Genomic DNA, 14246 nt, shown 5'->3' with positions numbered 1-14246 from the left:
CATCCATGTCCTGTGAAGGACATGATCTTGTTCTTTTTTATGGCTGCATGGTATTCCATGGTGTATATTTATGTTCCACATTTTCTTTATCCAGTCTGCCATTGATGGGCATTTAGGCTGATTCCATGTCTTTGACATTGTGAACAGTGCTGCAGTGAACATACGTATGCCTGTGTCTTTATGGTAGAATGATTTATATTCCTTTGGGCTTATATCCAGTAATAGGATTGCTGGGTCGAATGGTATTGGTTTTTAGGTCTTTGAAGAATTGTCACACTGCTTTCCACAATGATTAAACTAGTTTACACTCCCACCAAAGGTGTGTAAATGTTCCCCTTTGTCTGCAACTCGCCAGCACGTTATTTTCTGACGTTTTAACAATAACCATTCTGACTGGTGTGAAATGGTATCTTATGGTAGTTTTTATTTGAATTTCTCTAACGAGCAGTGATATCGATCTTTTTTCATATGCTCTTTGAGCACATGTATGTCTTCTTGTGAAAAGGTCTGTTCATGTCCTTTGCCCACTTTTTAATGGGGTTGTTTTTTCTTGTAAATTTAACTTCCTTATAGATGCTGGATATTAGACCTTCATCAAATGTATAGTTTACAAAAAAATTTTCCCATTCTGTAGGTTGTCTGTTTACTCTGTTGATAGTTACTTTTGCTGTGCAGAAGCACTTTAGTTTAATTAGATTCCATTTGTCAATTTTTGCTTGTTATGATTGCCTCTGGTGTCTTCATAATGAAATCTTTGACTATTCTCATGTCCAAAATAGTATTGCCTAGGTTGTCTTCCAGGGTTTTTATAGTTTTGAGTTTTATATTTAAGTCTTCAATGTATCTTGAGTTGGTTTTTGTATATGGTGTAAGAAAGGGATCCAGTTTCAATCCTCTGCATATGGCTAGCCAGTTATCCTAGCACCATTTACTGAATAGGGGGTCCTTTCCCCATTACTTGTTTTTGTCAGCTTCATCGAAGATCAGATGGTTGCAGGTATGCGACTTTATTTCCGGGGTCTCTATTCTGTTCCATTGGTCTATGTATCTGTTTTTGTACCAGTACCATGCTGTTTTGGTTACTGTAGCACTGTACTATAGTTTCAGGTTAAGCAACGTGATGCCCCCAGCTTTTTAGTTCCCTGTGAATTTTAAGTTTTTGCTAGTTCTGTGAAGAATGTCATTGATAGTTTGATAGCAACAGCATTTAATCTCTAAATTGCTTTGGCAGTATAGCCATTTGAATGATATTGATTCTTCTGATTCACAAGCATGGAATATTGTTCCATTTGTTTGCTGCATCTCCGATTTCTTTGAGCAGAGTTTTTAAATTCCCATTGCAGAGATTTTTCACCTCCCTGACTAGCTGTATTCCTGGGTAGTTTATTATTTTTATTGCAATTGTGAATGGAATTGCATTCCTGATTTTACCCTCAGCTTGGCTATTGTTGGTGCATGGGAATGTTAGTGACTTTTGTATGCTGATTTTGTATCCTAAAACTTTGCTGAGGTTGTTTATCAGCTGGAAGAGCTTTTAGGTTGAGACTATGGGGTTTTCTAGATATAGGATCATGTCATCAGCAAAGAGCAATAGTTTGACTTTCTCTCTTCCTATTTGGATGTCCCTTATTTTTTGCTCTTGTCTAATTGCTCTGGCCAGGACTTCCAATACTATGTTGAATAGGAGTGGTGAGACAGGACATCTTTGTCCTGTATAAGTGTTCAAGGAGAATGCTTCTAGCTTTTGCCTATTCAGTATGATGTTGGCTGTGGGTTTGTCACAGATGCCTCTTATTTTGAGGTATGTTCCTTTAATACCTAGTTTATTAAGAGTTTTTAACATGAAAGGATGTTGGATTTTATCAAAACCCTTTTTTGCATCTATTGAGATAATCATGTGATTTTTGTCTTTAGTTCTGTTTATGTGATAAATCACATTTACTGATTTGCATATGTTGAACCAAACTTGGAACCCAGGAATAAAGCCTACATGATTATGGTGGATATGATTTTTGATGTGCTAAGTGATTTGGTTTGCAAGTATTTTGTTGAGGATTTTTGAATCAATGTTCATCAAGGATACTGGGCTGAAATTTTCTTTTTTTTTAAGAGTCTCTGCCAGGTTTTCGTATGAGGATGATACTGGCCTCAGAGAATGAAATAGGGAGGAGTCATTCCTCCTCAAATTTTTTGAATAGTTTCAGTAGGAATGGTGCTAGCTCTTCTTCATACATCTGGTAGAATTTGGCTGTGAATCTGTCTGGTCATGTCTTTTTTTTCTTTTTTTTTTTTCTTTTTTTTGGTTGGTAGGCTATTTATTACTGGTTCAATTTTGGAGCTTGTTATTGGTCTGTTCAGGAAATCAGTTTCTTCCTGGTTCAGTCTTGGTAATATGTGCATGTGTCCAGGCATTTATCAATCTCTTCTAGATTTTCTAGTTTGTGTGCCAGAGGTGTTTATAGTAGTCTCTGATTATTGTTTGTATTTCTGTGGGGTCATTCGTAACATCCCCTTTGTCATTTCTGATGTATTTATTTGGATCTTCTCTCTTTTCTTCTTTACTAGTCTATCTAGTAACCTATCTTATTAATTTTTTTCAAAAAATAAACTCCTAGATTTGTTGATATTTTACCTGGATTTTCATGTCTCAGTCTCTTTCAGGTCAGCTCTGATTTTGGTTATTTCTTGTCTTCTGCTAGCTTTGGGGTTCGTTTGTTCTTGCTTTTCTAGTTCTTTTATAGTTGTAATGTTAGGTTGTGTATTTGAGAACTTTCTTTTTGATGAGGGCATTTAGGGCTATAAATTGCCCTCTTAACACTGCCTTAGCTGTGACACAGAGATTCTGGTATTTTGTATCTTTTTTCTCATTAGTTTCAAAGAACTTCTTGATTTCTGCCTTAATTTCATTATTTACCTAAAAGTCATTTCAGGACCAGGTTGCTTAATTTCCACATAATTGCATGGTTTTGAAAACATTTTTAAGTCTTGATTTCTATTTGTATTGTGCTGTGGTCCAAGAGTGGGTTTGGTATGATTTCAGTTCTCTAGCTAGCATTTGCTGAGGATTGTTTTATGTCCAATTGTGTGGTCAATTTTAGAGTATGGGCCATGTGACGATTAGAAGAATACAGACTGTGTTGTTTTTAGGTGGAGAGTTCTGTAGTGGTCTATCAGATCCATTTGGTCTAACACTGACTTCAGGTCTTGAATATCTTTGTTAATTTTCTGCCTTGATGATCTATCTAATACTATCAGTGAAGTGTTGAGGTCTCCTGCTGTTATTGTGTGGGAGTTTAAGTCTCTTTGTAGGTCTCTAAGAACTTGCTTGATGAAGCTGGGTGCCCCTGTGTTGGGTGCATATATATTTATAATAGTTAGCTCTTCTTGTTGAATTGAACCTTCTACCATTACCTAATGGTCTTCTTTGTCTTTCTGTATTTTTGTTGGCTTAAAGTCTGTTTTGTCTGAAATTAGCATTGCAAGCCTGCTTTTTTTTCTGATTTCCATTTGCTTGGTAGATTTTCCCCCATCCTTTCATTTTGAGTCTATAGGTGTCACTGCATACGAGATGGCTCTCTTGAAGACAGCATACCATGGGGTCTTATTTTTCTCCAGCTTGTCACTCTGGTACCTTTTAAATGGGGTATTTAGCCCATTTACATTCAATACCCATTCACTTCATTTATTTTTATCTAAATTACATATGCACATAGTTTAAAGAATCAACAGATAAATTGTTTTTAAACGCAATAAAGCAGTTCTCTGCCTCTCTAGACATTCTCCCAGATACTCCTCCTAGGAGAAAACCATCTTCTACTCTTAATTCATTCTTTTGTTATTTATGAAAGTCTCCGGGAGTTTCTGGCCTGCTCTTGTCTGTGCTGATTGTCCACATGTGTCAGTTTCATAGCACTGTAAATCTTGACTTTTACCTCACTATCAACTTGGGGATTGCCTGGTCTCTGTTTGTGGAAACTTGTTTCCTGTATTCTCTATCTTTCTCTTTCTTGGTTTACTTTGTTTTGGTGGAGTGCAATTTCTAGTACTTTCCTGAGAAATTTGTAGCATAACTAAACATGTCTTTATTATCTATCCTCACACTTGTTTGATATTTTGCCAGAGTACAAAATTCTATTTTGGAAATAATTTTCTCTATTGCCTTCTGACTCCCAGGGCTCCTGTTGCTAAAACCTAAACCATTTTAATTCTTAAGTCTTTGATTTTTTTCTCCTCTCTGGAAACTTCCAGAATTCTTTACTTTGTCCTAAGGTTCTAAAATTTCACAATGATATGTTTAGATGTACCTCTAATTTCACTCATTGTATTCAGCACTTGGTGAGCCTGTTAATATGGAAACTCAAGTCCTTTATTTCTAGACAATTCTCTTGACTTATTCATTGAAATTTCCTCCCTGCTGTTTCCTCTGTTATTACTGCTATTCTAATGCGTAAGATTTTCTCTATGGTCCATTTCTTTGCCTTTTTACTTTACTTTCTGGAAGATAATTTCAACTACTAAATTTTTTCTTTCTGAACGTTCCTGGTTTAAAAAAACAGCACCCTATTTTCTTGTTTCATGATAGAAATCTCTTATCTCTCATAAATACTGATAAGTGGTTTTGTGTTCTTCCCCTTCATTGTCTCATTGTTTTTGTCTTTTTTTTTTTTTTCATGTTACAGACTTTTTTTCACATCTCTGATAACCTGCTCATATTTGAGTCAGGAGACCTAACAGATGATTGGAAATTTGTACTACTGAGGTTGGACTACTTCCATACAACCCTTATATAAATATCGTTTGCTGTCCTCCAGCTTAGAAACCTCCTCTGTTATTCTCTATGGAGTATCAAGCTCCAATCTTCCATGGGAGGGTGGGAAATCCCCAGTTTAGCTGAGTTGGGGAAGTAATCTGAGTATCTAACTGCTTTTTAAACAGCCTTTCATCTATTTTCTGTATTTCAGCCCCTTCTCTCCACTCCTTCCCTCCCTCTTCCTAAAGTAGATGATGCTGCCAATTTCTGAGCCTGTGGGGAAATAAGAGTATATCTTGGATTGATTCTCAGTTTTCCTCATTACTGACTTAGGAATTCAGCTTTCTCAGCTTTGATAAGTCATGTGCCACACATCCATTTGCTTTATACATAACAAAATATTGTTGCGATTGTCTCTTCTCTCTTTCTATGCCTCCCTGTGGATATAAGAACTCTAAAAAAAGATCCATTTGTTATCTTTTTAGTGGGATTTCATAAGGGAGCAAAAGTAGATGCATATATTTAATACACTGATTTACCAAGAAGTCCTCATTCATTTTCCAAACTCTGTAAGACTTTACTGACCAATCTAAACTCTAGTAATCACATAATATTCTTCATTCAACTACTTTTTGTCTTCTTTTTATCTCTTCTCTGTTAGAATTTACTCAATCGCCTCTATAGACTAGATTATATTTCTACTTACTAACATGTACGTTAATTGAAAATGGAAGGAATCCTAAACTGCATTCCTGAGAAGTAAGATGACTCAGGTTCTTACAGAATGGTTAGATAATTACCTGCAGTTTAATGTTCTTCCTTGCTGCACAACTAAAGTAGATGTGATTTCACCATCGAGTTCTCCAAGCCTTGGGATATTGCCAATATTGGTACACAAAAGGTAACCACAAAGCACATCCCTGTATCAAAAGATTACCAATTACTTCTTTTCCCAAAGATATAGCAAACCATGTATAGTTAGAATAATCTCCTCTCATTTTAGCATTTGGTTTTCATCAAGTATATTATCTACGCATATGCTAAGCAAAATAAAATAAGTCCAAATTAGTGTGCCACCTGCTCTAAAAAGTGTCTTCTCTGAAACTCTTATTAATGTACCAAAATCTCAATTGTTTTCTAGCTTTTTCTTTACTATTAGTTCAAGTATTTAAAGAATCCATCAAATTGGCTTATTTTATATTGAAATCTCTTTTCCCATAACACAATACTGGATATACTAATCTATTTCTTCTTCTTCTTCTTTTTCTTTTCCATAGAGTCAGGGTCTTACTCTGTTGTCCAAGTTGGAGTGTAGTGGTGTGATCATGGCTCACTGCAGCCTCAAATTCCTGATTCAAGTGACACTCCTGCCTCAGCCTCCCAGGTAGCTGGGACTACAGGTGTATGCTACCAGACCCAAGTAACTTTTAAATTTTTCACAGAGACAGGGTCTCACACTATGTTGCCCAGGCTGGCCTTGAATTCCTGACCCCAAGCAACCTCCCTCCTCACCCTCCCAAAGCACTGGGATTATAAGCATGAGACGCTGTGCCCAGCCAATTTTTTTTAAAACTTGGTAACTGAATATTTGGATGAGCATTCTTCTGGAATACAGATGTTTTTTCAACCTGTTGTCCTAGAATTAAAGAATAAATTATAGACTCCATTTAGTTTATAGATGCCAACTACAAAGGCTCATTATCCTTTCTTCAATATAGTTCACTACTTCCCCAACTACTACATATGATTCTAATTTAACTTATAAAATATCTTTACTGTTGTTAATATTATCTTACGTATTATTTATATCCAACACATTTTAATTATTAGTAGAGATAACAATAAACATATTTTTAAAATATCTTGTGAAGAGTAATTAGTAAGTCAGCAAGATTATATACAAAAATATCAGACTTTACCAGATGGAGAAAAAAGAAAAATTAGAACCTATATTTTTCACCAACATAGAAAAGAACGTACTATCATTGTTTACAAATGCTTTTTAAAATTATGTCATCATTTTACTGTATCTATCATAAATAAAAATGCTTTCTCAACAGAGAAGAAATATTCAAAACTTTTTTGAATATCATTTATGTATACGAACCTATGTAATGTAGAATATACAAAGAAAATTAGATATAATCTTCATTCACAAGAAAATTATACTCTAGATGAGAAGATAAATCACACACAAACATCTTATAAAACAAAATCAGGAACAAATAAGTACAAAGGGCTGTGGGAGTTCAAAGAAGAGAGAGATTATTTATTTCTAGAGTAAATCAGAAAGAAATTTATATATAGAAAGTGTTTTGCAAGCTGGGCTTTGAAGAATAGATATATTTTTGGCTGATGATGGTATGAGTTAAAGGGTGCTTCTGGAGGATTATAGAGGATAAATATAGGCATGGAGGTAGGGACATATTAGGAATGGTAAAGTTTGCTAGATTTGGAAGAATATAAATGAAATGACAAAAAGTGTCGGTTGGGAACAATTGTGGAATAGGTACAGTGCCAAGCTAAGGTTCCATTTAATTTGTTAACAAGACTATGACATTCAGCAAAGCGGTGAAGAGAGAGTTCTGAAATCATATTCTCCAAATTCTAATTCTGCTTATTATTACATCCCATATACATGCCTTTGGGCAAATTAACTGTGTCTCAGTTTCCTCCTCCATAAAATGGTAGGACTGCCATAAAGATTAAATGGCATAGCTTATGTAAAGTGTGATACAGTGCTTAGCACACAGTGTTCACTCAATCAGTGCTGGGTACTGTTCTCACTATTAATTAGTCATGTGGAACCAGTGAACTTTCAACAAATAATTGACAGTAAAAAAGATCCAAAAGATTATTCTGATAATAGTACACTAGGGAATGCTGGCACAGAAAACTGTTAAAAGAATTTTGTAATAGTTGAAGGATTAATATAGGTCTTAGTTCAGGTAATGGCAATAGGAATGTAAGTGAATACATGAATTAAAGACAAATGGTGGCAAAGCAAAGGGAAGATTGAATGTAATTTGGCATTTGGACAATGTGCAGAAGGAAGGATCACTTTAAGCCTTCTAGACAGAAGGACAGTGAAATATTGAGACCTTTGGCAAAAAGGGGGTGGTTTGGGAAAGTTAGAGCCAGTTATTTCAATTCAATAGCACTCAGTGCATATTCTTGTGGCTTTAACTTCTTTTGCTTTTGAGATGCTAAACGGTGTCTTCTAGGTAAGAAAATCCTGAGGTGGCTGCAAGTATGACCTAGCCTTAGGAAAGAGGTGAGAACACATGTCAAGATTTGGAAGCCCTCTGCATAGGTGATGCTGGAACACTGGGAAGAGATGAGGTTAAATTAAGGAGGCAAGAGCACACTTTGTGTGATGCAGAAAACAGAAATTTCCCATTCACTCAAAAAAGTACACTTGTAATTGACCAGGGGATGAATTCTGGGCTGACTTCTCCACCTCACCGTTTGTTGCACTGTATCCATGTATCTTTGTCTTTCCCACAGTTACCCTTCTCCGTCCCTTCGATATTCAGTTTCTCATAGCAATATTTGTCTGATGCTGTCACCTCTAAGGCAGAAAAAAATTTTCTATCAGTGATGGAAGTAACATTTGGCTGCTCAAAATCTTTGCAGAAAAGAAAAACTGTAATATAAGGACTTTTCATGACTACAGTGTTATCAATTCCAAAAATGTTACCAATGGTTCACAATTTTACCATGGATCATATGTATCCATGACTCAGGTTTTCATTAAAGCTCATTTGAAATTTAGAAAGCAAATATATTTAGATCTCTGTTGGGACTCAGGCTGTAGGCTACAAAAATCAACACTCCTTAGAATTTGGCTAATAATTCCGGCAGATCATGAGGTGGGGAGATCGAGACCATCCTGGCCAACATAGTGAAACTCTGTCTCTACTAAAATACAAAATAATTAGCCGGGTGTGGTGGCATGCGCCTGTAGTCCCAGCTACTTGGGAGGCTGAGGCAGGGAAATAGCTTGAACCCAGGAGGCAGAGGGTGCAGAGAGCTGAGATCATGCCACTGCACTCCAGCCTGGGAACAGAGCAAGACTCCATCTCAAACAACAACAAAAAAAGAATTTGGCCAATAATTAGGGAAGGCAATAACAAATAGTTCCTTGAATATATACTCCATTCTTTAATCTCAGTGCTAAATATAATACATGAATTTCTCATTCAGCATATTTTATTAATCATAAAGACAAGTTTATTAAAATAGTTATATCCTATAATTAGATTCAAGAAACAGTGGTACAATTTCTACCTTGCTCACTACTTCTTAGCAGCTATCAAAAGCAATTTTACTTCACTTTAAGACAAGCTTGAATTCATGTTAAATCTATGGAAGTCAAATAACATTTTGAGGTACATCAGTATCTTTTTCAGGCTTTTATCTTTTCTAAAACCAGTGATGGTTGATAGAATTATCTAAGAATTAGGACGAAATGCAAACTAATCAAAGGATAACTGTTGGTATTTTTTTTTAAAAAAACAACTAGTTATGTTGGTAGTTTCTTTTCCTACTTCTTGTTGTCAGCTACTATTTTTGCTCAAGTGGATAAAACAAAAATCATATCTTTTTTCAGAGTACAAACCTGCCTGACCAAATGGTTTCCCATCCCAATGTTTCCAATTGCTTAAAGAGAGCATACACTTCCCCTCCTAAAAGGATTGTGGCACTTACTTATAACAATTAAAAAGTATCATCATTTTTATAGCCTTTTTTCTACTACAAATTGTCTCCTGAAACAGTTTAAAACCAAAACTGCTTCCAAAAGTTTGGACTAGTAGGACTTCTAGAAAACAATACATTACTCAACATTTAAATAAACATTTAAATAGAGTATAATTTAAATCTAAATGTTACATATTTTCCTTTGAAAATCTGACAGACTTTAAAGGCTAAAACATTAACATTTCTTTCTGATACAGCAAAGCCACTTCAGCAGAAGTTCATCTCTAAGTAGGAAAGCCAACTGGAGTTTAAGAAAAACATCCAAGGAGGAAAAAAATGACTCTAGATAAAATGCTGCTGTTCTAAGTTAAGGACATCCTGTCCAGGGTCCATGTCCATCCCACATGGTTGTGTAAGCTTTAGTTAGCTTCAGGGCACTCAGCTGAAAAGAGTATACATGGAGCTGAAATCCAGGTTTGCTCTAATCTCTAAGCTGTGCACCCTGGCATGGGCTTCATCTGCCTGGCAGCAAAGGCACTTTCTGTCTCGTCCACAGGCACTGCCAACTAGCAAGATGTGTGGGGCTGTCTTCTCAAAGGGGTGCCTTACTCTCATTTCCAGAAACATGCCTCTGCTAAGACCTGTGGTAGCTTTGAGAATCCCCCAGTCATAAAGTGGTCAAAAATTTACTTCCAGCACACATGTCCTTGAGAAGTCTGCCTGATATCATGCTTTAACAATGATCCAGCCACACTATTTACTTACTTTGCCCCCAGATGTATTTGCATTGTCTATCCCTGGTTTTGCATCTTCCTCCAAAGCAAGTTCCCTAAAACAGAAAAGCGAATACCCATTAGCGATGCAATATCTGCTTATGTCAGATAACTGAAAAAGAAACTATGATTGGGAAAAATAATAGATGAATAGTAGAAAGGCCTTTTAGCTTCAGAACTGATTATAAACATTTAAATTGATCTTCCTATTTTGATAAGATTTCAGTATTCCTTCTACGCTGGTACATGTGAAAAATATGGGTAACAATGAAGTGACCTACCTGAACACCATCACATGAATATCCATCCATTTTATGAATATTAGGGGCACACTAGGAAAAACAGAACAACTATGAATGAAATGCAGTGCAAAATATAAGGCTGAGCTAAACCCTTTAATGTTTTCATTTTTAAAAACATATTTATTAATATGGCTAGTCCCTTATACCATCTATAAAACAAAATGTAAAGGAGGTCAAGAGAAAGCAAGTGGATGTCCTTGAAGTCTGAGTATTTGGTAAAAAATAAATTTAAAAAATTAAAGAGAAAGTAAGAGGAAAAACAATGGCTACACTTGACCCTGAAAATATGAATCTACCAGAGGCAAAAACAGTTAATTACATAGCAGCAAATAAAAAGAACTGACTACAATAGACTCAATTGATGATACATTTAAAAGCATCTTGATTCATACAGATATACTATTTTTCAGAGCAAGAAAGCTAAAGGAACAAAACAAACATAAGGAGTAAGTCTGCATAGATGGAGCAATAACTACAGTTTCCTTTCTTTTGCCATGAGAAGAAACATAGTGCTTACACTGAAAATAATGACTTTCAAGCTGAAGTCCACTTTAAGAATGTCAGAAAAGGACATACTTTATAATCCTACTTTTTTCCTTGCAGCAATTATGAAAAATTATAAGGCATTATTGAATGAGTATAAACAGAGAGCAAAGTGTGCAATTATGTTGCCTCTTTGTCTTCTGGTGATATCATGTGCCATTTTGCAAAAACAGAATATCAAGAGAGGAAACTGGCCAACAGAGATGGAAGTGCGGCAAAGAAAAGTGATGACACCAGAAGTAAAATGCAAATTGAACTTTTAAATGGAGTTATAGAAAAAAATTGCTGACTGTGGGAATGTCAGTACTGCTGTCCAAGAGCCTCTAGACATGCAACCAGAGGAACTTGCTGAAGGAGGACTTAATGACATTGGTGAATAAGGTGATTATGACATATAGGTGATGATGTCCCAGAGGGCGTAATGCCAGCAAGAAACTTCACATTCACATCTTCACATCTCTCAGGGATATCTCATGACTTTGAAAGCACAAAGAATAAAATGTTGAAAGCTGATTCAAACTTAGAAAAGAGTGTGACAGTTCAACAAGACATAGAAAATATGCTCACTCTATATCATAAAGCTTATAAGAAGGCAAGCTCTATTCAAACTACTCCTAAGGTTTTTACAAAGAAATAAAATCCTTTAATTCTCAATGTTTCTCTTTTAATGTACAGTATGCTAAATAAATATTATTATTTCACCTTCCTATCCATTTAAAACCAGCAGTAAGAGAGTTTTTAATAATCTGACAGCATTTTTTGAAGGCTGTAAAACAACTGAAACATTTTCCTTTGATTATTAAAATGACTTTGCATGGTCTCAGCTTGCATGGTCATTTTTACGGTTTGGCACTACCCTTCAAAGTGAGGACAGTCTGTATGTACACTGACCATTTTGAAATCTGTGAACCCCCACCAAAGTTTATTTAATTTCTCTAGCTTGTCTGTCTATAACTGAGTGCTATAAAACTCAAGAGCAGCTATTAATGGCTGAGGCAATACAAGCTGTAGTAGGTAAGAGTCAAGAGAAAGAAAAGAGTCCTCTCTAAGAATCCAGTGTGTTTGTGAGTCCCTGCCTCCACTGACTTCTTGTTCAATCAGCTGAAGAGAAAGAGTTTTTTTTGTTTCTTCCTTTACTAAGTAGACAAAAAGAAAATGCCTTGTACTGCCTACTTAGTACAAAAACAAAATAGTTAAGGCATGCAGGCAGTCTGAGGTTAGTTCAACATTAAGACAAAATTATGTTCAACATCTGCTCAAGCTTCAATCACTGAAACTTAAATTCCTAAAAAAAAAAATAGAGAAATGATGTGAAAGAGACACGAGCAACTTGTTCATTTACCCTTCTCTTTGAGGGTCAGTGCACTAAAGATACCCCCACTTTTTCCCATAAGGTTTAGAGCGGTTATTTTGTAAATTACCTGGCTTGAATTTCCTGAGCATGTTTCACGAATATCACAATCATTTACTGCTTCCCGGCACACAGTGCCCATAGGCTGAAACTAAAATGAACAAAAATCAATGTGTGAAACTGTAGGGAGGAAAAAAAAAATCTTACAATATCATCTGAAAAAAACAAAGTGAAAATTGTTTGGCTAGAAATACCTTAAACTACTGCAAGATGGTAATCTGTCAAAACCACGGTTACTGAAAAAATTTTTAATAGTTTTAAGAAACAGTTTCTTGTGTATGATGTAATTTCCATGGTCATTACACATAAGCTTTATCTAAATTCCACAAGACAGACCAGTTAGTCCAGGTTCTAGTAATTTTTCTGTACAAATAGCTTTTGAATTTACTCTTTACTCTTCATTCTCACTGACACTTTAATCACATTATCCTTTTTTGCCTTATCTACCAAGAATTTAAAAATCACATTTTGGGTTGAACCACAAAACTTAGATTTTCTGACAAAGCTATTTCCTCCCATGTTTCTTCTACCCTTCTTCTCACCTGCCTCATTTTTACATGGATTTAGATCTTGGTCTTTTATTATTTTCTAGTGTTTCTATTATTTATGTCTTTGTATAAGCATTTTTGTTTTTCTGTTTTCCATCATCTCAAATACTTCTTGCAAGTGTGAGAATTACACAAATGTTTAACTTCATTAGATTAAAAATGTGAATTGCAGGAGTACTCATTAAAACGAAACAGACCTGAGATATATAAAGTACTTCCCGTTCCCTTCTCAATCCTTCTCTTTTTACCTCTCAAAAATGTTAGCATTCAGGGCTGGATCCTTACATGCTTTGTCTCTGCTCACCCAAAGGCACATGTTATTCTGCTTTCTCCACTTTCTAGATAAGCTTTATCTTCTCTAGCTGCTCAGAACCCTACAGGCATTTGAGTCTCCTGCTGTTCCTAGAACATGCACTGCCCACTATAAACTCCGATCTGGATTTCAACAAGTACTTTTTTTAGATCCAAACAAAATATGTATTCACTCATCCATTCATCAAATATTTAATAACATGCCAAGCACTGTTCTAACTACTGGGAACTCAATGGAGAACAAAATACAAGACCCTGCTCATAAAGAACTTGCATCTTAATGTGGGTTAAAAATGAAGAAATACGAAAATTTAATTTCACATGTTTCTCTTCTTCCTTGGGACTGAGGCAAGTGACGATTTTAGAATATCTAGGGTAGAAATATGAGCAAATTTGGGGTAGTTTAGAGGAGTGCATTAATGTTCAAGAAGTTCCAAGAAACTTCTAAAAGAAAGAATAGTGAGGCAGGATTTGAACTAAGTGCTAGGATACAACGGTATATAAATCAACCAAAATCCTTGCCCTACTGGAACTTGTATTATAATAGGAGAAGAAAAGTAATAAACAAGTAAACAAGCACTCTTTAACAGCAGTGGTCTGCAAACTGTGGGCCATGGGTCAAACTTCACTGACTGCCTATCTTTATAAATAAAATTTTATTGGAACACAGTTATGCCCATTTGTTTCTGTATCTTCAGTGGCTGCTTTCAAAGGCAAAGCTGAGCTGCAACAGAAACTTTATGACCACAAAGCCTAAACTACTTACTATCTGGCTCTTTATAGAAAAACTATGCCAATGCTGGCTTATAGATACACTATTGTAAATACCTGTAGAAAAAAATAGAGATACACGTCTTTTTCTTCTATTCTCCCTCCTCCATTCACTGTCCTGCCTCTGGCTGCCCT

The 14246-nt window shown here is 35.6% G+C and overlaps 1 protein-coding gene across 9 annotated transcripts in view; it reads right to left on the bottom strand.

The window, feature by feature from the left end:
- Window positions 1-14246, bottom strand: part of ADAM22 (ADAM metallopeptidase domain 22) — a 253989-nt gene that overhangs the window by 41274 nt on the left and 198469 nt on the right. For all 9 annotated transcript variants that reach the window (XM_030933154.1, XM_010370658.2, XM_010370659.2 and 6 more), the window contains 5 exons: window positions 12491-12571; window positions 10506-10556; window positions 10217-10280; window positions 8216-8321; window positions 5551-5670 (listed from right to left, as the gene is read on the bottom strand). In XM_030933154.1, coding sequence (XP_030789014.1) covers window positions 5551-5670; window positions 8216-8321; window positions 10217-10280; window positions 10506-10556; window positions 12491-12571 — 422 coding nt within the window. The remainder of the gene's footprint in view (window positions 1-5550; window positions 5671-8215; window positions 8322-10216; window positions 10281-10505; window positions 10557-12490; window positions 12572-14246) is intronic.

This window comes from Rhinopithecus roxellana, chromosome 6 (assembly GCF_007565055.1).
Source record: "Rhinopithecus roxellana isolate Shanxi Qingling chromosome 6, ASM756505v1, whole genome shotgun sequence".
In the NCBI taxonomy this organism is placed as follows: Eukaryota; Metazoa; Chordata; class Mammalia; order Primates; family Cercopithecidae; genus Rhinopithecus; species Rhinopithecus roxellana.
This window is presented reverse-complemented; position numbering and strand designations above follow the sequence as displayed.